We start from the raw sequence: 26,405 nt of genomic DNA, 5'->3' as shown, positions 1-26,405 counted from the left end.
GCGGAGCCCCAAAAAGTAGTTTCCAGGCTCTCGGCCTCACATAGAAAGGTGTTGGCTCAGGTAGTAAATGGCCAACTGTGATTGCATGGCCATCAGCTGTGGCTAGTTGGCCGTCAGCTGTAACCAGTGAGCCATTGGCCACAATATAACTGCTGTGGTTCGCTAGGAGAGGAGGAAGAATGGGGGCTAGCAAGGAGATGGCGGCTGGGCTGGCAAGTGTGGATGGCGGTTTGCGGACAGTGTGGATCCAGCCTCCAGTGAGAGTATAGTGCCGCCAGAGAGAATATAGTGGTATGACTCCCCTATCTATGGCTCCTTGTGTGTTCCTTTTGGCCTCACCATATCCTGCGTTCTTGTATGGGGAGCGGGAGCAGAGACCCCGCGGGTCTCTCTGCACGACAAATGGCGCAGCGAGCAGGGTCTCCAACACGACAGAGTGTCATGCAGGGTGTCATGCAGGGTCTCTGGTCCTGCTCCCCACATAAGAACGTAGGACATGGCGAGGCCAAAGAGGAACACCCACGGAGGCATAGGTAGGGGAGTTATACCACTATATTCTCGCTGGCGGCTGGGTTGGAGACACAGGAAGCAGGAGCCACAGAATCCGCAACCTACTGTCCACTTTGACAACCAACCCCACTTGCTAGCTGCAATCCGCCATGCTAACTGCAATCCGCTCTTGCTAGCTCAGACACCATCTCTTGCTAGCCCCCATTATCTGCTAGCGTAGCCACAGCAGTTTTATTAGTGGCCAATGGCTCACTGGTTACAGCTGACGGCCAACTAGCCACAGCTGATGGCCATCCAATCACAGTTGATGGCCATTTACTACCTGAGCCAGCACCTGTCTATGTGAGGCCGAGAGCCTGGAAACTGCACTCCTGGTTCTGTCCCCACAGGGGCATCTGCAAAAACAATGAACGTCGGCTTATTCCCTTACCCCCAGGGTACAACCATCCGGATACCATCACAAGCAGAGGACTGGCATCCTGGGACCCCACCTGTGCAGGGCCCTGGACTCAAAACTCATTTTTCTAATCGTGAGTGGCTGCCTGAGCCAGAAATGCAAGTGCCCAGGGCAGAAGCTGCTCCAGGGCTGCACACTCCTCTCTGGGTTCCTTCTCCTCCTGGATCGTGGCCCCCATGTTCCCTCTTTATCTCCATAACTCTTTGACACAAACTATTTCATCTGGCTTCTTAGTTGTCTTCAGAAGGAGAATTTGCTAGCCTGCTGGTCCCGGAAGTGGAGGCTCACAGCTGATTATTACTTTTCCAGAGGTGGAGATCATGAGATCCAAGAACAAGTGTCTTCTGCTTTAGAGACGATACAGAGGGACACATTTAGTTCTCATCCATCCGTAGAGAGGTACACGTTGAAAAGAGCAAGAGTCAGAAACGGGGGGCGCTGTAAGTCAGGCATTTGTGCCTTGCTGCAAGCAGGCACGCCTCCCGCCGTGCAGAAATAGCTCAGCCACCTCGTCATGCTTCGCTTAAGAGCAATGGTCTAGTTTATTAGTCTCACCCGATCCGGGGAGAACAAAGTTGCTGTACGTTGGTCCCGGGGGTGTCTCCAAGAATCTCCCACAATTCTAGGATATGTATACAGGCCTTTTATAGGAGAAACACACAGAAGCAGAGAGGCTCAGTGAGTTGTCAGCATCAGAGCTTGGGCCTCTCTGTCTTTCTTTCCCTCTTTCCCATCCATCCATCCTCCGTCCCTTCCTTTAGGATTCACTTTCATGAAACTGACACACTTGAATTATTTCTACTTCCTGTTTATCAAGGTAACTTTGGCCATTGCCTTTAATACAACAGCATTTCAAAAGGCTCTAAAATACAGAATTGATTTTTATAATGGCCAAGTAATTTTAATTCCTGGGTCATTCTTGCCTTCTCCCCCCCAAATCCAATTTCTAGAGAAGGTAAATCCCTCCCCTAACCCACCTACACTAAATCTCCTGCTCCCCTGCCCAAAACTCTCTTTCCACACCATTTATTTATAAATAGAAGGCATTGCTCACATATATTTGGAAGCACCTCGAATACGTAAATGGGAGGTGTCCAACATTTGATGACTCTTCCCACCGTGTGTCAACTGGTACCCCCCCTATACTTTTAGTCTACATTTAATTCATCACTGACACCACTCAAACATCGCTCCAACCCACCCAGTTCTGGATCCCTCTGCCACCTACCTTAATACAAAACACTGTCGCCTCTCGCCTGGATGACAGCAACACCATCCCAGCCCTACATTCCCTTGTGCATCCCTCCATCCATTTTCTACATGTGGTCAGAAAGCTCTTTCCAAACCTCCTCGTTATCTGTCTTTTGGCACCACATGGAATCCTCCGTAACACAGCCAGCTCACCGTTGGCCTTGGAGCAATCACCCGTGTGCTGCCAGCCTCCCCACTAGAGCGGGAGTTCTCTGTTTTAGCTCCTGCTTATATCCTCAGTGTCTGGCACAGAGTGGGTGTTTAACGTATTTTTTGAATGCTACATAATGCCAATGAACTCTGTAATTTACTTATCTGTCACGCTTGTCTGTTTTTCTCAAGTGGTTTGAGGGTTTCAATCACTGATGTACTCCAAGAGCCTACAAGAGAGCCTGGTGCTTAGAGCCCTGTGTGAACTTTTGATGCAGGTGTGAATAAATGAATGACGGGAGTGAGGTGAGGATAGTGAGAACCTAACTTCCTGGCAGTCCAGGATCTTGCTTTGAGCTTTTAGCATTGCTCCAAGCCCTCAGAAAGCACTGCCCTGCGCATTTCTAGATAGAGAACTTCTCCAGGAAATTTGAATTTGTACTCCAGTGCTCTAAACATGCCGGGGGAGGCTCGGTTGTGTTATAGATAAGCCTGGAAGGAGGCAGCTTTGGCCACAGGCCAGCATTTTGAGGTCAGCCACTTTATCAGCGGAATTCCTCACCCCCGTTCATCCCTGGGCCGTCCCATTAAACTGGAAAATTAATCCCATCCCTGCCAAGGTGTTGGCTGATAAAGGCTTGAGCTATTGACCCTTCAAGAGGAATTTGCATTTTAATAGAGACTCATCAAGCCCCACTGGAATCAATATCTCTCATGTTGAAATTTCAAGCACCAGCAACTGAGATATTTGGGGGTGAGGCTCTGCAGGGATTCTGATCCAACAGGGGACTCCCTCAGTTCTGCTACAGGCTGTGGGTGGATAACCTACCATTTCCCTTGAGTACTATGAACTTGACCATTTTATGTCTCACCCCTTCAGACTTCCTGACACTCCTGGGTCTCTTAATATATCAACACAGGCTTTTGAACACCAGCCATCTTAAAGTTGTCACATCCGCCTGGGGCCACAAGGCGATTTACGACAATCCAAACTTCCAAACTTTCTTGGTACTCCCAGGAAGCCAATAATCAGGTATTTGAAACCTTCTACTGCCAAAAGGGACTGGTGATGATTTAATAGGTCTTTAATGATATGGTTCATTTAAATTCGTTTTGTGCCGTTTGTTTTAAGTCCAAACTTTTTACTTGCATCAGAAGCCCTGCAAATGAAAAGTGGGGGAAGAGACATCCGTTTGTGCACTAGGAATGTTTTAAATGCCCAGTCCTTCAGGGCTGGCTAGGGAAATTATGGAACTGCAGAAAAGCGGCATCTGGGATCTTGGAATTGCGCACTGGAGAGAGGCCCCAACCCGCCACACCTGGGGCCGAGCGCTCGGCATTCACCTCCGCTCGGCTCCCCGCCCGGCCAGGCGGTCTCCGCGGTCCCCTCTGCCACCAAGGCGCGCGCCCATCCCGGGCTGGCCTCAGGCTGGGCCGGCGGCTCGGCCCCTGCGGCTCGGCTAGCCCGCGGGCCCGGCTCCCAGGCCCCTTCAGCACCGCCCGCCGAGGGCTTCGCCGCGGAGGCTGCTGCCATCGCCCGTGCCCCTCCTGTGGTGCCCACGCCCCTCTCGGGGACCCGGCGCGGCGGCGGGGACCGCACCTGCGCCCGGCCGCTCCGGCCCGCTCGGGTCCCGGCCCAGCGCGCGCCGGCGGCTCGCGCCCGCGCTCGGGCCGGGGAGCGCGCGGGGCGGGCGGGAGAGGGCGCAGCGCCGCGCGGCGGGCGGGCGGACGGGCAGGCGGACGGCCCTGCGGAGCGGCGGCGGCGGCATGGGCGCGGGCACCGGCGGGGGCTGCGGGCGCCCGGCTCCCCGCCCGGCCCGGCCGGCTCCCGGCGCGCGGCCGCCGCAGTCCCCGCAGCCCGCAGGGAGGCCGTCCCCGCAGCCGGCGCAACTTGCCTCGGACCCTGTGTGAGGAGAGGCGGCGCCGGCGCGATGCCTCCGGTCGGCGGTCCCCGCGCGCCGCGCCCCGCCGCGCTGCCCCGCAGCCTGTCCCGCCTGCGCGAGTGCCCGGGCCGCTCCCGCATAGTGCTGGCGCTCGGGGCCACGCAGATGGCGCTCGGCTGCCTCATCGTGGCCGTCAGCTTCGCCGCGCTGGCGCTCACCACCTCGGCCCGCGTCCGCCACTCCTGCCCCTTCTGGGCCGGCTTCTCGGTGAGTGTCCGCGGCTGGGCGGGGAAGGTGCTCCGGGCGAGGGCGCCAAGTTCGGGGCGCGAACGCCGGGCCGAGGCGCTGCAGCGCGGGGTGCAGTTCCAAACTCCGGGGACCCCACTCACCGCTCTGGAAGCATCCTTTCCCTTTCCTGTCGCTGACGCCGGAGTTACTTTTCTTAGAGGAGGCGGAAGCCGGGTGCCAGCCCTCCGCCGAGCCCGCAGCGGCCTCGGGGACCCCGAGTGAGGGTGGGCAGCGCGCGCGCGTCGGACCGGCGGCTGGGCCCTCGGGAACTCTGCGCGCCAAGCGGCGGTGACCCGGGCGAGGAGGCGGGATCCGAACCCGGTCCATGGCGGCGGCGCGCCCTGGGGCGGAGGGCTTGGGGCGCGACCTATCAGGTTGCGGGTCAGTCTTGGCGGCGGGGACCCACCGGCCCGCCTGCGGCCGCTCCCCGACTCGGGTCCCGGACTTCGCGTTTCCCGCGTCCGCCCGGACGGCATGCTCGGTGGGCGGCGGGACTGGGCAGGCGACCTGCAGCCGGCGTCCAGGGGCGTGTTTTCTGAGACCGCGAGGGTGACCGAGTTGTAGGCTGTTGACCCGAATTAGAGAAGCCAGCGACTAACAAACCTCCATAGGAGAAAACCACCGGGAAATCTCTATTAAAAGAAGGGATTGTCTCCAAGAGTTAATTTTTTTGTGTGTCATTTTATAGCCTTTTGATGAAAGTTGCTTTCCTCTCATATTAATAAAGAACGGACTCATGGAAACAGGAAACATAAGCAGCACAGATATTTATAAGGAGAGGCGCCTGCTCTGGGAACTCTTGAGATCTGTAACTACATTGCGTTTATGGGGCTGAAGTACGTCTCGTAGGCTTAACTGTAAACTCAGTATGTTTTAATTCCATCCCCAGAAATCCAATCCAGGCTTCTGTAACGAATGCTTGCTATTTGTTCTTGAGTTTTGCATTTTCCAAATTCTGCCCAGCCTTGCTTGTTGTTGATTTTTTTTTTTTGTAATGGCCTTTGTTCTCTAAGTCCCTTGCATGGCTTTTAAAATGAGATCTGAGCAGAACTGACCCTCTGACACTCTAATCGATACAGGTGCGGTTGTTCATCCTAATGGGGGTATTAATTTTCAAAGCTTATTTCAGACCAAGGGTGCGTCTGGAGAGCTGATTAGGAAACAGAACGTACGGCCACAGCTCCGGGTACTCACATCAGAGAGAGGAGGCTGGAGGCAGGAATTGGGAGCCATGATTCAGATGGACCGCTATATATAGTCTTTACACATCTGTTGCTCAATTTTTAGCGTTATTTAATATGCATTGTTTTCACGTTGTCTGTCTAGTGGGCACTGAGGTTTATTTATGTCTGCTGGAACCAGCCTACAGGTGGCAGACTGGTAAGTTAGTTTCACTTCCTGGCTCCTCCCTGAGTCCCCTTCCCCCATTAAGCCTTAGCTATGGTTTTGGTGCTCTCAAAGGGCATGGAAAAAGAGCTGCCTTTAAATAACAACCCTGAAAGGGAGAATATTCACTGGATACCGTAGAAAAGCTGTTTATGGGGAAAATGTTCATTCACTCCATTTTACTCTACAGTTAAATAAATACGTGAAACCATAATTCAGTTTGTTTTTCCAGTGTTATTCCTTTCAGTGGCGATTACCTATTAGTTCTAACTTTGCATGATGGGGAGTAATTCCACACATGTCTGTTCTGTGCAGACATTCCTCTGGGCTGTGGGAATAACACTGAGCAGAGCCCTGCGTACGTCCTAGAGATTTTAAGGTAACTTCTGCTTTCCGTCCACCCCCCACTCTCTCACCCTTACATCCACTTTCTCATGGTCTTGTTTTCGTTTTTCAAACTTTGTCTGACAAGCACCTTTAAAATCCTTTCCAAACAGTATATACCGTGTTTATTATTATTATTATTATTATTATTATTATTATTATCTCTGCCCTTTGCAGCGATGGTGGTTGGTTACAGTGACGTGGGGCCAGGTTTGCCCGTTAGTGTGTGGCTGTGAGTTGTAACACTGCTCCCTGCCCTCTGAGACCACCTTGCAAGGATGCTTTTTATTTCTGAATGGTGACCGGGGAGGCGGCTGGCTGTATAATGAAATCTGCTCTGTGGGGACCATACTCTGGTCCCCTGTGCCTTCTGCCATGAGAGGTGTGGGCTCTCTGGAAATCTCTAGGTTTCGGGGCCTTCTCTGTGGTTTGTACACAGTGAGGAGCCATTGTGGAAAGAACTCTCCTCTGTGTAAGGAAAAGCTCTACGTGAGAAAAACAGCTCGCATTGCTTGAGCACATACTGTGTACCTGACGTCCAGCGGAGTGGCTTACGTGGTGTGACAGCCCATGTCATCCCAGCCCCGGCGCTCACACTCGTGGGTGGTTCCGTCACTGGCATTTGGACCCGGGCCTCTGAGTTGCCCTAGAGGGTAGAATGGAGTAGCGCTGAGGTCGTCTGGGTGCTAAGCCTCAGCTTCTGCTGAGTACGCGGCGGTGAAGAGGGATTGAGTCACTTGTGTTAGTCAAGGTCTTACAGGGAAGCAGAACCAACAGAATATATCTCCACATACATATGCAACAGGAGATGCGATAGAAGGATTGGCTGACACGGTGTGGAAGCCGAGAAGTCCCACCATCTGCCGTCTGCAAGCTGGAGACCCAGGGAAGCTGGTGGCGTTTAGTCCAAACGCTTGCGAACTGGAGGGCCCCTGGGGCAGGGAGTCCGGACTGAGAAGCGGGGGTCCTGACCTCCCAGGGCGGGAGGAGACAGATGCCTGAGCTCAGTCAGAGAGAGTGCGGGTCCAGAAGACAACCTGTTAATACAGTCTCCGGATCCAAATGCTTATCTCTTCTGGGGACAGCGTCCCAGACACACCCAGAAATAATGTCCTACCAGCTGCCTGGACCTCCCTCAGCCCAGTCACATGGGCACATAAAATTAGTCATCACACTTGCCCCAGGTCACTCAGCTAAGAAGTGGCCAGTGGCAGGTTTGAACTCAGATGCTCTGGCTTTTGAGGCCACAGTTTTAACCATTAGACTTAACTGCCCCCTAGGCAGAGGCAGAGGCCATTGAGGAAAAGGTCAAAGGTCAAGCCTCCACGAGGAGGTCACACCCTCTGTTTCTAAGGAAAAGCACAGACGGTGTGGAAAGATGCAGAGTCAAGAGAAATTGGGGCGGCATTACATTAGGGAAGTTGAGGACGTTTAATTACTCAGGGGTGGGTCTTGGCGAAGACGGAGACAGGTGAGGTGCCGCAGGTCTGGCCCGAGGGTCCTCGTTTGAGGACTGCCTGCAAATGGCTTTCCTGTCCCAGGTCCCTGCCACCCAGCTTGGAGTTAAGGGATCAGTAGCTTCGTGGATGCACGTGCGGCCCCTGTTGAGAGATGACCGTGTGTGTGAACAGATCAGAAAAGACTCATGGAGCTCAGTGGACATCTGTCTGGATGGAGCTGGGTGGACGTCTAGGCTTATCTTTTTTTTTTTTTTTTAATATTTTTTAACGCCAGGACATTAACAACTAACAAGCACATTGTAGGTTTCCCACACTGTCAGTTACATCTGTTGATAAAGACAGTCACTGGGAGCCAGCTGTATACGTACGTGTGTGTGTGAGCAATGGCATTGGATTTTTTCCTACTCCTAAAGCAATATATGCTTGTTGCAATAACTAAAAACAATGAAGCGTGTACACACACACACACACACACACACACACACACGCGCGCACCAGTGCCTTCTGTCCCAGTTCTACGTTCATAAGTCACCTGTATTACTTGTGTTGCTTCATGGGGTCCTTTCCCACTTTCCTTTACATGAAAAAAGTAGAATTTCTGTAGATGCAGAATATGTTTCTTTTTTTTAATTTCCAAAAAAGTTTATATCGCACACCTTACTCTGTGACTTCTTTTTTATTTCGTGTATAATAAATATGCTCAGCCACAACCCACTCTTATTATTAATCCCATTATTTTTAATGACTGTGTAAGAGTCTGTAATATGAATTATTATAATTTATTCATTTATTCTCCTCCTGGGAATATTCTGGTCATATTAGTTCTGTGTGTCTACAAACAATGCTGCTTATCTAGCCGTAGGTGCCGGGGTATTCCGATTCGGAATTCTGTTAGTTTTGGCCTTATTAATTCCACAAACAATTTTATTCACTCCTACCCACAGAAGCATTACATCAGAATGCCCTTTTGTACCCGAATACCAGCAAAATATATTTGCCATCCTTAACATTTTTATTTTTCTGATAGAAGGAAAACATTTCATTGTTTTCATGTGATCAGAGTTTTCGTGATTACCTCTCTTGTATGTTGCACATATTTTCTGGCAGTTTTTCATTTGTCATTTGGCTTAATTTTGGGTGTCTTTTGCCATATGGATAATTTAAAAACTTCTCATGGAATCATTTCTATTTGTTTTCTCTTTTACAATTTCTAGATTCTTTTCTCTTAGTTAGAAAGTCGTCATTACAGAGATCACATGGATATTCTATTACATTTCCTTCCAATGTTTTCATTTTATTTTTTTACATTCAAATTTTAATTCATCTAGAATTTATTTTGTGTATGGTATGAAAAAAGGCCCTAACTTTATTTGCTTTCAGACAAAGTTCCTATCTACATGTGGTTCTGTTTTGCACACTATTCAGTTTTACTCTCTCTCTCTCTTTTTTTTTTAAATTGAGGTATAACTGACATAAACGTTATATTAGTTACAGGTGTACAACATAATGATTCCATATTTGCTTCTATTACGAAATGATCACCACTATGAGTCTAGTTAACATCAGTCACCATATATAGTTACGATATTTTTTCTTATAAATTGATACTTTTATTATTATGTAATGTCTCTTTTTATCCCTGTTAAATTTTTTTTGCTCTGAAGTCTAATTTGTCTGGTATTAAAATAGCCATTCCAGATTTCCTTTGCTTATTGTTTCATGGTATATCTGTTCCCATGTTAAAACTATTTCTCAGACTTTTAACTTACCTTCATCATTATGTTCGTAATGAGTTCCTTGTAGATAGCATGCAGTTGAATCTTTTAAAAATAAAGATCTGACAATTTCTGTTGTTAATTGATGTGTTGGACCATTTACATTTAATGTAATTGTTGATATAGTTTAGTTTGGATCTACCTCCCCGCCCCCTTTTTGTTCCCTTCCTTTTTTGTTCTTCTGTTTCCCCTTTCCTGCCTTCTTTTGGTTTGTTTGGAATCTTATTTAATCACGACAGTTTAATTCATCTCCTGTTTTTAACTATATTTCTTTGTATTTTTACTAGTTGTTCCATAGGTTACAGTATATATATACTTAAATTTTGACTGCCTGCATAGAATCATTATTTCATTCAAGTAAAATGCAGAAAATTTATTACCGCTTAGGTCTCTCATTTATGTTGTAATTCTCTTACTTATCTTATAAAATTTATCTTGTGTACTACATCTACTTGTATCAAAAACTCTTTCAGACAGTATTACACTTGCTTTAAAGAATTCAATAGGAGAATAGTCTATTGAATTTTCACCATTTGTTTTGTTCTTCATTCTGGATAGTCTAGATTTCTTCTGATATCATTTGCCTTCTGTCTGAACAATTTCCTGTAGCAGTGCTTTTAGAGCAAGTCTGCTGCAATGAATTCTTCGTTTTTCTTACCTAGGATGCCTTTACTTCACCTTTGTTCCTGAAGGGCATTTTCACTGGTTATAGAATTATGGGTTGGCAGTTTTCTCTTTCAGCCTTTAAAAATGTTCCAGTTCCTTCTGTCCTCCATGTTTTCTGGTGAGAAATCCATGGTAATTTAAATTGTTGCTCCCATGTGGATTGACTGACTCTACTTTCATCTCCATTCTGCTATCAAACTCATCCAGTGAATTTTTCACGTTGGTTATTATAATTTTCAGTTTTAAAAATTTCCATCGGGTTCCCCTTTGTAGCTCCTATTTTCCCCCTTAGTGTTTGTAGCTTTTCATTCATTTCTGAAATTACTTCCTTTCTTACTGGAGCCTTATTATTGTCACTACTTTTAACAGTTTTGATAATTCCGAAATCTATCATTGATTGTGTTTTCCTGTGGAAGCTGACATTCTCCTGATTCTGTATATGACGAGTACCTTTGGATTGTATCCCAGACATTCTGAGTATTCTCTGGATATTGTTTGAATTCTATGGAGAATGTTGCTGTTTTTGTTTTAGCTGGGGGTACATCTTCTTGGCTTTAGACCACATTCTGACCCACCTTCTATGCATGTGGTTCTCATGTCAGTTGGAAGTCTTTGCAGGGCTATTCAGACCCATCCCATACCTGGGGCTCTGAGTGACCAACCTGGCTTTGGGGCTGGTGATCTATCCAACATCTTTACATTCTATTTAGGGTCGTATCTACACATGCACACGTGGGAATGAGCCCACGAGTTCGTAAACAGATTTTAGGGATCTCTTTTCCTAGCCAGCTCCCTCTCTGTGGTCTTGAGGGTGTTGTCTGCCTCCCTGGGGCTCCCCTTACCCAGTGCATCAAGGATGGTGGGCTTAACCTTGCCCTACTGTGCACTTCCTGTGCCTCCACTGGCGTAGGGGCCAGGCAGTGGGTGGACAAAGAGAGAGAGAGCAGCAACCGGCTTCGTCCTGTCTTCTTGGTACCAAGCTCCTCCGATCAGAAAGGATGCTTCTTTGGTGCCTGCCCCCTCCGGAAAGGATGCGTATCATTTAAATATAAAGCCGCAGACATACAGTTTTGAATTTGCAAGAACTCCAGAAATATTGTCCCCAGGAACCCTTTCTACAGAGTTTACTAGAGAATAAACTTCAGAAAACTATGAGATAATTAGTAAGGCTTTTCATAAATTCTGGGGATGACGGATGACTATATTTAACTATAAAACTAAAGCAAAAATATAGTGATAAGGGGACAAATTAATACATAAGTGCCACATGTTCTGGTTATATACAATTATACAACTAAAACAATAAAAGGGAGGAGATAAAGCAAAGTAGAACAAGCTTCTGAATTGTCACATTGGTGGACATAGGAATAAAAAGCGGTGTTTTGAAGCTGACAAAGCCAGCAGCAGAAGGTTAAGTTTACTTAAGACTAGAAAGATTAACACCAGATTAGTACTAGTGACAAAAATTGAGGGTTTGGGAAGAGCAGGAGAGAGGAAGACACAGTAAGTAGCTAATTGCATTATTACTCAAACCGTGTTTCCCTGAAAATAAGGCCCAGTTGGACCATCAGCTCTAATGCGTCTTTTGGAGCAAAAATTAACGTTAAGACCCGGTCTTATTTTACTATAATATGAGACTGGGTCTTATCTAACATAATATAAGACCGGATCTTATATTAATTTTTGCTCCAAAAGACGCATTAGAGCTGATGGTCCAGCTAGGTCTTATTTTCGGGGAAACACGGTAGTAGTGAGGTAATAATGTCCGAAAGAAGAGATTCCTAAGGATAATGATATAAGGTAATGATATAAAAGTAGTAGCTAGAACTGGAATCCTTCCTACACACCGAAAGGAGTGGAGAGAGAGACCCAGCAAGCAGAGACAGCAGCCCACGTACCAATGGACTTTGTGTCTGTGCGTCTGTTTCAAAATAAGGTTAAAATTCAGGCAAAGGTGATGCCAAACGTATAGACTTTATTGATAATATATGTAAATGGGATTAACTTAGTTTGAAAAAGAGTTTCAAGTTGACGAACAAAGCAAGACCCAGAGACAGGCCTAAAATGAAGAGCTTTAGGAAAGCTAAAAATATAAGGACTGGAAACGATGTCTCACTTGGTGTCAGACAAGACAGAATTCATACATTCCTGCTTTTTCACAGTACAGTGTAATGCCGTATCTTTGTGTTTTGCGTCTCGATGCAATTTTTAACATGCGTGTTAACTATTTGAACAGATAAAGCGTTCCAAGGTTTTGTCATAGGGCGCCTGTACCTTTCTTGTTAAATGGACTCCCACATTTCGTTGGTTCTCTTTGTGTCGTCCCTGTGATTTCCCCTCTTCACGACTTGCTGCTCCTATCCAGAGAAACTGATGACTTTTGTTTATTTCTCTCCTGCTTGGAAATGATTCATTCCACTTTTAAGTAAACGTCTGTGCTTTCCATATCTACATCCATACCATCTATAAGTAATTTTGTTTCTTTTTGGTCAATCGTCTTCATAGCTCAGTATTTGTTTCATATGCTACTCCTTTCCCTTACTGCATTAATTAAAACCTTAATGTTGAAAATGTGGAGAGAAACACTGACGTCTTGCTCTAGATTGTTTGGCTTTAATTTCATCTGCTATTTGCTTTTAGGTCTTAATAGATAGGTAATTTTGATGACTTAAAGTTTGCTATAATTTCAAACTTGCAGAAAAGTTGCAAGAAAAGTACAAAGACTCCCATTTATCCTTAACCCAGGTTCACCAGTTATTAATATTTTGCCCCATTTGCGTTTTCATTTCCAGACTCCTAAATTGATCAGTTGATGATTGATTGATACATCCGTCTACAGATTTTTTTCTGAATCACTTTTGAGTACATTGCAGACCTCTTGCCCCTTTGTCCCTAAATACTGAGACATATATTTCCTAAATACAAAAACGTGACATAAACATGGAGCGATAATAAATGTCAGCAAATTTAATACTGATACAACGCTATCCACAGTCCATATTCAAATTTTGCCAGTTGTCCCCAAAATGTTCTTTATAAATGTTTCCACCGCCTGCTCTACTGTCCAGTATTCAAATTAGGAATTTAGAAGTCATACGCAGGTGGTTTCCTTCTGTTTAGAATTCTTATAAAGAATGGCTAACAATTTTTTCAGACGTTTTCAGTCATGTTTCTATAATCTCTTGGTTTTTCTCTCGCAGTAATTGATGTACTGCAGTATATTGATAGATTTTTTTAATGTTGAATTGCCCTTGGATTTCTGGAAAAATCCTTATCACTTATTCTTCTAACATACGGTTGGAATCCATGTGCTATTAAGATGTTGGCTTGTACAGTCACATAAAAAATTGGCTTGGAGCCTGTGTTCATACATGCACACAAGTTTACACTGTAGTAAGTCTTTTTTTTTCCTTCTTTAAATTAAAGTTTATTGGAGAGACAATTATTAATAAAGTTACATAGATTTCAGGTGTACAATTCTGTAATACATTATCTATATCTCATATTGTGTGTTCACCACCCAGAATCAGTTCTCCTTCCATCACCATATATTAGACCCTGTTTACCCTCTTCTAGAGCCCTGCTCCCGCTGCAGTAAGGCTTGTTAGGCTGTGCTGGCTTTGTAAAATAAATTGGTGAGCTTTCCATATTGTTCTGTGGACTAGCATAAGGAGAGCTGTTCTGTGTAAGTTAGACCTCTTGTCTGTAAAGCCTAGTGTCTATTCTAAACCATAGGTGCTTAATAATTGTCTTACATATTAGTCTATTCAAGCTGTCGTCTTCAGCAAGTTTTGGCTTTTTTTTTTTTTTCCTACTTCTTAAAAATTGTCATTTGCTTTCTGTTAGAATCATTTCTAGTTCATTAATTTCCACTTTTTATCCTTATTCCGCTCCTCCTCCATTTTGTTTTATAGATTTGTCAGTTGCATCTTTAATATATATATTTCATTCTTTTTTAAATAATAAAAGCAATTACTTTGTTAAAATTTTATTCTGAGTATAGGCATATTTGTAGCACAGATTTCAATACAGAGTTCTCCCATTTACATTAATTGTTAGATGTTTATAATTTTGGTTTTGCTTTTTTTCTTGGATCTTGGGGTTCTGTAGAAGAATGTTTCTTAATTAGTAATTAGTTCTTTCTGAGAGGTAGAGGTTGGGTGTCATTAGTTTGTTACTGATCTCTTGTTTTACTTGATATGGTCAGCAGTGAACGTCACTTGTAACATTTCTACATTTTTAAAAAAATTATTATTTTTTTTAATGTTATTGGGGAATACTGGGGAACAGTGTGTCTTTCCAGGGTCCATCAGCTCCAAGTCATTGTCCTTCAATCTAGTTGTGGAGGGTGCAGCTCAGCTCCAAATCCAGTTGCCGTTTTCAATCTTTAGTTGCAGGGGGCACAGCCCACCATCCCATATGGGAATCGAACCCGCAAACTTGTTGTTGAGAGCTCACGCTCTAACCAACTGAGCCATTAGGCCACCCATTTCTACTTTTCATAATTTACCAGTTTTTTTAAAAAACATCAGCACATGCTTCTGTTTTTCAAATTTGATTTTTTTACTATTTTATTTTATTTTTGTCTATGTGATACGTGCCATTGTTTGCCTGGTGTATGAAAATCATCCCTCTATATTTTGAGTTCTTGTATTTCTCTGACTTCCTTTTCTGTGTTTTAATTTTATATTGTTTTGTGTGTAAATGTTTATGAGCATATTTACGGATGAAACCTTTTGTCATAATATAGTATACATCTGTTTTTCGTGCCTTCCCACCCCTCCGTTCCTGTCACCCCACAGGAAGAAGCCTTTGGCACCATTGTCTGTTCCTGGCTCATCTGGAAAGAAAATGGGCTTTGAACATTCTATAGTTTACATAATTTGAGTACGGGAGGGAGAATTTTTTCTTGCTCCATACTTCAGTCTTTAATGGGGTATTTTGAATTTGAATCTTGAAAAGGTCAAAAAGCTCTGTATCCTGTGGTTTCTTTGAAGATTCCAGAAAATACAGCAAAGCCTCCATATCACTTCCACCTTTTTGATGAGTTCAGACCTCTCACAAGGCCCTTTGCCCTTCCCGAGCTGGTGTCCGGGTGACAGCTGTGGGAGGAGAGACCTGGGTGGACATCGCAGAGGCCAGCCCAGGGCTTCCTCCAGCTGGGGACCACACCCTCCCGGGGTCCCCATGGGCCCCTGCTGCTGAGAACGTTGTCTGGTGAAGGCTCTGTCTTGTGAAGCCTCTCTGCCGTTCTCACAGGGCAGTATGTGTAATGGCTCCTGCTGGCTCTTCTGGGGGCTCTGGACAGGGGCCGGCCCGCGTGCCGGCCAGGTGTAGCCCCAGGGCCTGCCTTTCCAGAGACCAGGTGTGATGTCTAGTGAAGGTGTGGTTTCCAGGCCCACTGTCCCCAGCATGCCCAGGTTCAGGCCTATATGAATTCTATTGCTGCTTTTAGGCACTTGGACCAATCAAAATTCATGTCATGTTTTGGAATTACAGTTGACCCTTAAACAACACAGGCGTTAGGGGCGTTGACCCCCCCATCCCCCCTGTGCAGTCAAAAATCTGTTTTTCGTGCCTTCCCACCCCTCCGTTCCTGTCACCCCACAGGAAGAAGCCTTTGGCACCATTGTCTGTTCCTGGCTCATCTGGAAAGAAAATGGGCTTTGAACATTTGAACATTTGAAAATGGGCTTTGAACATTTTGGCTCCTCAGAAACTTAACTAATAGCATGCTATTGACCAGAAGCCTTAACAATCACACGAACAGTTGATTAACACGTATTTTGTACGTTACATGTATTATATGTGGTATTCTTACAATAACGTGAGCCTGAGAAAATGTTATTAATAAAATTATAAGGAAGAGAAAATACATTTACAGTATTTAATGAAAAAAATCTGCATATAACTGGACCCGTGCTGTTCAAAACTGTGTGATTTGAGGGTCAACTGTATAGTTTGTTTATAGTTTATAATCATGGCCTGCTCTTATCCGCAATCTGTCCAACTATGGATGAAACTGTGTGTTGTACCTAAGGGGTTCAGTGCAGTAAGGTGGACAGGGATTAATGAGCCCATGGGAATTGGGGACACTGGCCTTTTTTGGGGGGGACAGAGTCAAGTATTGAGGACATGATAACAACTCCTGGAACCTGTTCTGTAATTATCACGTAGACCTGCAGATCCGCTGTTCTAAAATAACTTCTTAAAATTTAAGCTCATTCTTTTACAGAGAAAATGGTGGGAAATGTGGAATGCCTTGAAAAAGCAAATTTTTATTTGAAAAATCTTGAAGTTATCTAATTACAAGACAAGTGTGACCTCTTGTCTGTAATGAGAAATCATCAATAATGGCTGTGACAGCGATTTTGAAATACATTTTTGGAACCCTCAGCAGAATTTGAAAGGACGGTGATAATAATCCCTATATTCCATGTTGCATAATGCAAAGCTTAGCCACCATGGGCATGTACTCGTCAGAATCCTCTGATTTGAAAAAAATAGATTTTTAAAACTTATATACCCCACAAACTTCTTTTCAGCTGTTCACAAAAGAACACTGCCTTTTTAGAGACTAATTTTTGACTCAATCTCAGGAAAAGGCAAAGAAACACTGCTTCTCACCTGCCGGTTCATTACATCCAGCCTCAATGTCCCCTGCGTCCCCTCCGTGCTTGCCAAGAAACGGTGTGAGGCTCAGAGCCAAGTCTTTTCAAGACAAGGGGAGAACATAAGACGTGTAAGCGGATTACCTGAGCTATAGGTCTGTCACACCTAGTGGTAAAAGATTCTCTTCAAGATTGACTTTCTCTCGAAAAAAGAGAATGTGTCAATATACGTATTTCACCATACTTTTTTTCTTGCTATATAATCAATAATAAAACCAACACCAAAAGCCAAAAACCCCTGAGCAAGGCACTTGCCCGATGACTTCAAGAGTGAGACCTGTCACTGTACCTGTCGTCCAGATGGCATGTCTCTCAGGTGAGATGACAGGAATCAGAGTTTAAGAGAAAGAAACACTGTTTTTGGGGGGCAGACTGAGCCCTGATATCACGTGTTCTAGTGAAAACACATTATATTTGTCTCCATGTATTTTACGATGGAGACGATGATGGTAATGATAAAAGTATTATCTATTTCGTTTCATGGAAATTCAAACAGCATGGAAGGGTACAAATTGGAATTCGAAATCTGTCTCTCAGCTCCGACCTTCCCCATTCCTCAAAGTTAAATATTATCAGCTTTTCTGTTGTTACGTCTTTGGTGGCAGGCACGTCACTATCTTCATCTCTGATGCCAATTAGCTCATCTCCTTTTGTTGGTGACCTAGCCTGGTGTTCCTTTCTGAAAGCTTCTAGGGTTTACTCTTTGTTCTTGGTGTCCTGATATTTTGCAGTATTTAGTGACACTCAGTGTGTCCCATCTTTAATGCTGGAAAGTTTGTTCTTTGATTATTTTCTCATTTCTATTTCCTCTGTTCTTTTTCTTCTGGAACTCCTGTGTGTTGACTGACCTCCTGTGTCGGTCTTCTAGGTATCTTAACTTTATTCTCTTATTTTCCATGTCATTACCTTTTACTTTATTAACTGAGAGATTGCTTCAGCTCAGCTTCACCATCTATTGAAACTTTACAAAGTAATTGTACAAATGACACAGGGATATATAACAGAAAGGGCTGAGAAGACTCAGGAGGGTGGGCTTGGGTAAGGCTTTCACAAGGGAGGGGTACCGTGCAGCCGGAGAGAAGTACAGGCCAATGTCAGGCCACTCAGGGCACCTCCCAGTGTCCTTTGTCCCACAGGACGTGCTTTGACTCCCAATTGTGAGGTGTCAAGATATTTGAGAGCAAGAAGCTCATCGGAGGAGGGGTCGGTCCTTTTTGTCCTCTGTCCATGAAGCCCAAACTAGGCTACACGACCAGGTTCAGAAACAAAAACCTAGAGAAATCAGGTGCAAAGCCATCAATCTGGACATTTTCTATAAACCATCTGACATGTCGGTACTGGTGACCCCCTGGTCTGCCCCAGACACTAGCCCTGCTCGACATTAATTGCTGGTTGGTACATTTTATTCTGGTTTGGCTGACGGCACGGTGGTCCCTGACGCGATCGCAATAGACCAGCTGACTGTACTTATCCAGTAAGTACAGTCAAAACAGTGATGACCTCTTTCACATTTTCTGCTGAGTGTTCTGAGTAATGTCGTATTTTCTGGTTACATGATGTTTTCATTTCTACCTCGGGGTACTAATCGGAATGAAGTAAAAGAAGTTGTCTTCTTTGTGAATTTTCTGTTTGATCGAGGGTCAGTTTTTCTGTTTATTCTTCTAGATCGTCCTCTTTTGTGTTTTTGATTTTCCTTGTTGGCCTGGTGATTCGTGGTCGTCTTTGGTGGTGAGACTTGAAGGACTACTTCATTCATTGAGGTCTTCGCATGTTTTCTTCTCCCTTTCTGTGCTCCCCATGGAACGAGGGCCTGATTTCCCCCTGTCCAGATGTGGGCCGGGCATATCACTGGCAGCATCCATCCCCTTTAGACACTTGAGCTGGGAATCAGCTCACGGCCTCTCCTCCCATCTCTTGGGCTTCTCTGAAGACAGTCTGCTCTGGAGCAGGAATTCTCACTTTGGAAGCAACAGAGGTAGAAAGCTCATTTCTTTTGGTTGTGCCTGAACACAAACACCGATGCTGTAAGCGCTGGGGCGAGGGCATGGGGTCTGGGAGCCCGAGGTCCATCCATAGTTCTACAGACAGCCTTTGGTCACTTACCGTTGGGCCCGTGTCTTGCTTTTGCTCTTGGGACCTGTGGCTCATCAGTGCAGAACATCCGAGCTCTCTAAAGCCTTCCCTCCCACACACACACTCATCTGAGCCTCTTGCCCCTGTGTCCTCTGCTGGTAACTGATCGCAACTCTCTCCCATAAATTTCAAGGGTCTTCTGTTTTTCCTCTTCCCCCAAATTTGTCACCTCATCAGGAGACTCCAGGGAGCAGCTCACAGAGTCTGAGGCAGGACAGCGGACCTGCCTCCAGCCAGCTGGAGTCCCGCCCGACTTTTCCATACCCCTCTTCCCACCGCCTGGTGTAAACTTTTGGACCCCACTTTAGTTATTGCATGAATAATATTTTTGAAAATGTAAACTGACCCATTTAAAAAGTATCTGTGAGTCATATTACGCTGCAGCTTTTCCACTCATTAAATCCAGGATAATCATTGCTTTGGGGGAAGAGCAGGTACTCTCTCGAACGAAACACTCATTATGCAGCTTTGAGTCTCAATACTGACTTTCTTGAGTCTCTAGAGAAACTACAGTCATGAAAACCAGGCTCTGTTGCAAGAGAAAAGGCATGACTTCCTTTATATACTGAGAGCAGAGCTTAAAGGCCCGGAAATGCTTTCACTCGTCAGCGCCATGTTGGTAGGACAGAGGGTGCTATGGCAGGGGCATCTCATCCAGCAGAAAGGAAGCAGGCGTGGAAAACCCTCTGGGGTTGGGAAGACCTCCCAGGAGCCGGAGTTCAGGGACATAGCATGACAGCACCCCATGCCACTCCACATGGTAGAAGCCAGATGGGTGACAGAACCCCACCACATCAGGCTGGCGTCCTCCAGCATGAAGAAGCCATAAGGTAGCCCTGGAGGACGGAAATGGCCAGACCAGGGTTAGAAACCTTTCTATACAGGGAGCTAAATAGTTTAGGCTTTGTGGCCAGACGGTCTCTGTTTCGATACTCAGCTGTGTCATTGCCGCGTGAAAGCATCCATAGATACTTCATAAATGAATGGGTGGAGCTCTAGTCTAACGAAACTCTGTTCACAAAAATTACAGATTTTGCCCAAGGGCTATAGTCTGCGAACCTCTGGTCTAAAGGATTGGGCCTGAGATTTCCCATGGAATGTGTGTGGAATAAAGACATCTGGAAGTTTCCGTGTGGATGTGAGGTGTGTCAAAAGGAGCTGGGGGTGTAGAGTCAGGGTGCCTGTCATGAGGGCCCTTGATGGTGGGCAAAGAGAGTCCCTTAGATGACGCTATAGGATGGACCATCCATAGGGGGGCCCTATGCAGACCATAGCCCAGTCTCAGAGGATTCTCAGGACCCCCCAAAGCCAAGGTGAGGTGGGGGCAGAGGCAGCAAGGGGCAAAGCCACGCTCCCTGGGCGTGATAACATCCCATTGTCCTGTGACGTACACCTCTGCAGTGGACAACCCAAGGGTAGGGCTGGCTCTGAAAGATGGAGCACGATGAGCTATGCCTCCCAGGCGGTCATTACTTGGCCCAGACACCTCTTCCTGCACCAGTGGCCACTTCTGTCACTCACAGAGTTCTTTGTACTGGAGACAGTCACTTGCCTCCTCCTGAACCCCCATCTCATTTGGACATGTCACAGGCACCTCAAATGCAGGATGTCCCAAACTGAGGTCCTCATCTTCACCCCCGCACCCATTTCTTCCAGTTCCTCAAACCAGACACCTGGTTTCATATTTTGTTGTTAGAGAGCTCTCTCTCTCTCTCTCTCTCTCTCTCTCTCTCTCTCTCTCTCTCTCGTTATTTAAAAGATACCATTAAGTTCATTTTTGAAAATATGGAGACTACCCAGAGAGAAAACCAACCTGTCTGGCAGCCTTGATTCTTCCTTTGGGGAGAAGCTGTCACACGTTTGCATTCAGGGCCCAGATAACCCTTTGGGGCTTTTACAAGTGAACCATCTACAGCTTCTTGTTAGAAACTTCCAGCGAATCAGAGAGGTACAAAGTGAGAAGTCTCAGTGCCCCTCCTTTTCCCCCCACCCCCGTCTTCTCCCCAGAGGTGTCCTAAGGAAAGAGGCTTTCTTTCAGACCATGGGGGAGTCAGGAGAGAGGCTGTGTTCTGACTCAACGTGTCTTGTCTGTTTATTAGTATATGTAACTCAGCTACTTTTTCTAAAGTCTTTTATGGTGCTCTGCTGAATGACTATAATGTAATTTATTTAATAAGCTCCCATTGAGCTGACACTTTGGCCACTTTTATTTCTAGTAAAACCTACTTGAAAAGGATATTGCTAAGTTGGGGAGGACTCTCCATAGGGTATCTCCTAGTCCACAGAGTTCTAGGCCAAGGGGTACATGCATTTTAGACTGAGACAGAGTTTGCATAGTGCCCCCCAATCAGACTGTACAGTTTACAAATCCAGCATCGAGAAGGCCCCCAACCCTGCATTGGGCACCTTCCTCATTACCTTCTCAGAGAGGCCTGCACTCACTACTTGGCCACACTTTCTACTCTCTTCCCCGTTTTTATTTCCCTTCAGAGTACTTCATGCTACCTGAAATTAGTTTGTCTGTGTCCCTAAAGTCTAAACCCCATAAAGACAAGGGTTTGTGTCTGTAAAGCCCAGCCTGCAGTGGACCTGTAGACATTCAAATACATTTGTTAGATGAATCAGTGAATGACTTTCTTTGATTCATTATGGTTCCTTCCTCTTTCCCTCCCTTCCCTCTTTCCTTCCTCCCTCTCTGCCTCCCTCTCTCCCTCCCTGCCTTCCTTTCCTCTTTCTTTTCTAACCCACAGATTTATTCAGATTTCACGCATAGTCCTACTTGTCCTCTGTAGTAGAATTGTTCAGGTCCACGATCCAATCCGAGACCAGCTGTTGTCTTTCGGTTGTCACATCTTTTTAGCCTTCCTTCATTTGGATGAGTCTTAGTCTTTCTTTGTTCTTTTCAACTTTATCATTTTGAAAAGATGGGGCCAGTGATTTTGTAGAAAGTCCCATGATTTGGGTTCGTTTGATACTTCCTTAGGTTCAGGTTATGCATAGGTGGCAGGTGTACCCTAGAAGGGACACCCTGTTCTTCTCATTGATCCTATCAGGTGGCAGGCGATTGTGACTTGGTCCCATATTGGTGCTGTTAACTTCGACCGCCAAGTCCTGGATGTGTCCTCCGAGTTTCTCTATTGTAAAGTTACTATTTTCCCCTTTGTAATTAATACCTAACCTGTGGGGAGATTATTTGAAGCTCTGTGAATATCCTGTTCCCGAAAATACATTGATGGCTGTGCCTGAGTCAAATTACTATGATTGTCAGATAGTGATTTTTAAACTTTATCACTCCTTCTGCATTTCTTAGTTAACATTTTACTGTAAGGGTCTTTCCTCTCTCTTATTTATTTACTTTGGTCAACATGGATCCGTGGATCCCGATTTTATTCAATGGGTCATAATCCATTACTATCATTACTTACTTTGATGCTCAAATTGTCCCTGATTTGGCCAGTGGGACCTCCTTCAAGCTGGCTTCTGTGCCTCATTCTTTGAGCACTTTCTTACTTCTGGCACAAGATGGTCCAGCTTAGTCTCCGAGCCCCAGCCATGGACTCAGCCATTTTGCCAAGGACCCCTGGTTCTTGTTAGTGGGGAGAACCCGAGACCGAGAAGGTAGGTGTGCGTGTTGCCACTGAAGTGTCACTGTTCATGGCCTTTCAGTGGACAGATGAGGGAAGAGAGCCATTTCATATTATTCTTGCCATTCACCATTTCCTGTTTGTAGCTCCTTTCACCGTGAGAAGCCTGGCTCCCGAAAAATCACTGTATTTTTCTCCTTTGCTCAGTTCTGCAACACACATACAGTTGTTTCAGAATTACTATACCCATACCACTATTAATAAACCTACTCACCTATTAAGTCAAATCGAAATTTTCTTTGTAGTTCTTTTGGTCCTTTTATCTCCAGACTGAAGGGAGTGAAAGTACTGGAGCTAAAAGTTATTTGGATTCTCTCTTTTCCATGTTTCTTTGATATGGTTGTTACCCATTTGGTATACAGGTATTTGTTTCTGTTTATTTCCAACTTCGAAGTTTAAAAAATCCTTGTTGGTTTAACTTTTGGAATTTTAATTATGATGTGTCTTGGCCTCGTTGGGTTCACCTTGTTTGGGACTCTCTGTGCTTCCTGGACCCAGATGTCTGTTTCCTTCAGGTTGGGGAAGTTTTCAGCCATTATTTCTTTAAATACGTTTTCTGTCCCTTTCTCTCTCTTTTCTCCTTCTGCGACCTCGATGCTTCTAATGTTGGTACGCTTGTTATCCCAGAGGTCTCTGAAACTATCTTTTTTTTTTAAATTCTTTTTTCTCTTTGCTGTTCCTATTGGGTGTTTTCTACTACCTTGTCTTTCAAATCACCAATGTGATTCTCTGCTTCATCTAATCTGCGGTTGATTCCATCTAATGTACTCTTCCTTTCAGTTATTGTATTCTTCATTTCTGACTGGTTCTTTTTTTATGTTTTCTATCTCTTCATTGAAGTTTTCACTGAATTCATCTGTGCTTTTCCCAAGTTCATTGAACATCCTTCTAACCACTGTTTTGAACTCCTTTATCTGATACATTTCTTGTCTGTTTCATTTCAGTTCTTTTTCTGGGGTTTTGTCCTGGTCTTTCATTTGGAACATATTTCTCTGCCTCCTCATTTTGACTGCCTCACTGTGTTGTTTCTGTGAACTAGGAGAAATAGCACCCTTGCTGGTCTTGAAGGAGTGACCTCATGTAGGAGACACCCCTTTGTAGGCTGCATGTGCTGGTCTTCGTCAGGCCAGCTCGGAGCTGGAGCGTGTGGGCCCGAGGAAGTGGGGGCGGGGCAATCCCACCGCAACCTGGCGCTGGAGCTGGAGCCAGCACAGGCCAGGGCAGGCCACGGGGGCAAGCTGCACCCAGACTGCCTGGCAGGCCAGTTGGAGTTGTAGCTGGTGCAGGCTCAGGCCTCCGGTAGCCCCAGGACAAGCCACACCGGGACCTGGAGCTGAAGCCTGAGGGGCTGCAAACGGTAGGGATTCCAGGAGGGAAGCCGCCGGGGCTGTCGCTGCAGTGGGTGTGGAGGACAAGCCACACCTGGGTGGGAGCTGTGGATGGATCAGGGGAGGGCCCCAGGGAGCCCTGGGAACAAGCTGCCGAGCTGCTGTGGGCCTGGGCGCACCGGGACGGCCTCGGCCTGCAGCTACAGCGCGGATGGAGCTCCTGCCCTTGCAGTCAAGGGGGTGGCGGGGGCCACAGAGGGCGGTCTCCAGGGCCTCCGACACCGCCCCCGCCCCAGAGAGAGTTCCGGCAGCTCCCCTCCCGCTTGACTGATGCTCTAGGGTTACTAAATGGCTTTCCTTCCAATGCTCTTAAAACTACTGTTACCGCCTCCCCCTGTGCCCCACGCTGTGCCCAGGGTGGGGGAGGGGTGCGTGCGCGTGCGCAGACCCTCCCGGTATTGTGCCCGGACTGCAGGGCGGTGTGTCGGGTGCGGCGGCGGTGCCCACGGTGCGGTGTCCGGCCCTCCCGCCTGTTTCTGTGCGGCCCCTCTGGTTTGGTGTGCAGAGGGGTCAGCCCTCAGTTCTTCAGGGCCATTGCTGTCTGTAGGTGTGGCGTCCGTGTGTCCCTGGGAGGAGGTGAGCCCAGGGTCTTCCGGTGCCGCCATCTTGGACCGGAAGCCTGGTTCATTCCTCTTTAACATGTGATGGGACTGCCTGGTTCTTCCCTCTTCTTTTCCGTAAACTGAATTTATTTGCAATTCCAGTTTCTGTTGCTGCAAACCAAATTATCCCCACAGTTAGCAGCTGAAAACCAGTATTTTGTCTTCCTCGTAAATTTGTTGGTGAGGACGTTGGAAGGGCTCTGTGGGGTCGTTCTCATAATTGCATCTCAGGTCGGCAGGGGCTGTGGTCGCCTGAGTGCTGGGGGGGCTTGACGTCTCAGATGCCCGACTCATGTGCTGGCAGCTGGAAGCTCAGCCACATGCCTACTTGTGGCCTCTCCAGCCATGTGGTCTCAAGCAGTTGGGCTTCCCACGTGCTGGGTGTCCCCTTCATAGAAATCGTCCGTAGGGCACCCGGTGGAGCCGAGGGCCTTTTCCAGCCTCGTCTCGGAAGTCACACGGTGTCGGTGCCTCTGTACTCTGTTGGCTGCAGCAGACACAAGCCTGCCCACATTTAAGAGGAGGGGACATAGCCCCCACCTCTTGACGGGAAAAGAGGCAAGGTCACGCTGCCGCCTAACGGGGGTTGCACGGTATTATTATGGCCAGTCTTCAGAAAATACAAGCCACCCCACCTGATAATTCTCACATGTTTATTTTGTTAGCTTTCCTATTAGAATCATTTCGTCACGTTCCAAAGTATGGCACTAAATCCTTTTGGTATTTTGATAGGTTTGCAGTCAATTCATGAACTTGGGGGAATTAATAACTTTACAGCATTGAGCTTTCCAATATAAGAACGTATTATTATTTTTCATTTTCTTTCTTGTGCCCCAGGGGAGAGTTTGCGAGTTTTCTTTGGGTTCTACCCACATGTCTGATTAAGTGAAATCCCAGTTGTGCCATTTCTCTCGGGGGTTATTGAGAGTGAGTTCTTTTCAACCTGTTTTCTAACTCTTTAAAAAGATATTTAAAAATGTTGTAAGTTGTCAATTTGCTAAATACTCTATTTTGAGTGGTTCTTAAAATTTGATTCTCTTGTGCTTTCTCGTTTTAACCTATCATTTGCCAATAACACTAAGTTTGTCTCATCTGGACTTACTGATATCACAGATATATTGGATTCTAATTCTGTCACCCTGGCTGCCATATAGTTTATCTTTTTATATTGCATTTTCCCTCCTTTTTTTGTTTTTAGAGTGTGTATATGTTGTGTTTTTCTTCTCGTGCATTGGATGGTTTAGAGTCTCCTTTTAGGTTTTCTAGTGGTTACTTGGGTAAATCTATGTATTTATTACACACAGCCATCTACTTCCTGGTTTAGCAATTCTCAAATAGTATCTATTGTTTGCTTGCTATGTGAATGCAAAAGAAAAAATTATCACATTTTTCCTTCTATCTTCTATGCAAAAGAAAAAATTATCACTTTTTTCCTTCTATCTTCTGAGTTTCGTTTCTTATATTCTTCTTTTTCATTTTCACACGTTTTCATGAAAGCTATATAGAAGATTTCTTTATTCCTGAATCTTCTCAATTGTTTCTTACATTTGCCCTTTTCCTTTCCTGCTTGGTGAGATTTGGCTTTACGTTCAAGGATCTTTTTGTGGTCTTTGTCCAGCCTTAGTCTGGTGATAACCACGAGCTGGGGCCAATGCCCCCATGAACTGTTGTGCCATTAGCCTGCTCCCTCTGCACTCATTCAGTGTAGATGACATATTTCTTCCTGTGACCCCAGGCCACTTTGCCAATGTGCTGCC

At 45.8% G+C, this 26,405-nt stretch overlaps 1 protein-coding gene across 3 annotated transcripts in view; it reads left to right on the top strand.

The window, feature by feature from the left end:
- Positions 1-4,146: 4,146 nt before the first annotated feature.
- Positions 4,147-26,405, top strand: part of ENTREP2 (endosomal transmembrane epsin interactor 2) — a 260,590-nt gene continuing 238,331 nt past the window's right edge. For all 3 annotated transcript variants that reach the window (XM_074317911.2, XM_074317912.2, XM_074317910.2), the window contains exon 1: positions 4,147-4,518. In XM_074317911.2, coding sequence (XP_074174012.2) covers positions 4,300-4,518 — 219 coding nt within the window. In that variant the 5' untranslated portion in view covers positions 4,147-4,299. The remainder of the gene's footprint in view (positions 4,519-26,405) is intronic.

The sequence above is a fragment of the Rhinolophus sinicus genome, chromosome 13, assembly GCF_057876585.1.
Source record: "Rhinolophus sinicus isolate RSI-liver-muscle chromosome 13, RSI-T2T, whole genome shotgun sequence".
NCBI classification, from domain to species: domain Eukaryota; kingdom Metazoa; phylum Chordata; class Mammalia; order Chiroptera; family Rhinolophidae; genus Rhinolophus; species Rhinolophus sinicus.
Note: the sequence above shows the minus strand (reverse complement) of the source record. Positions and strands in the feature narration are given on the sequence as shown.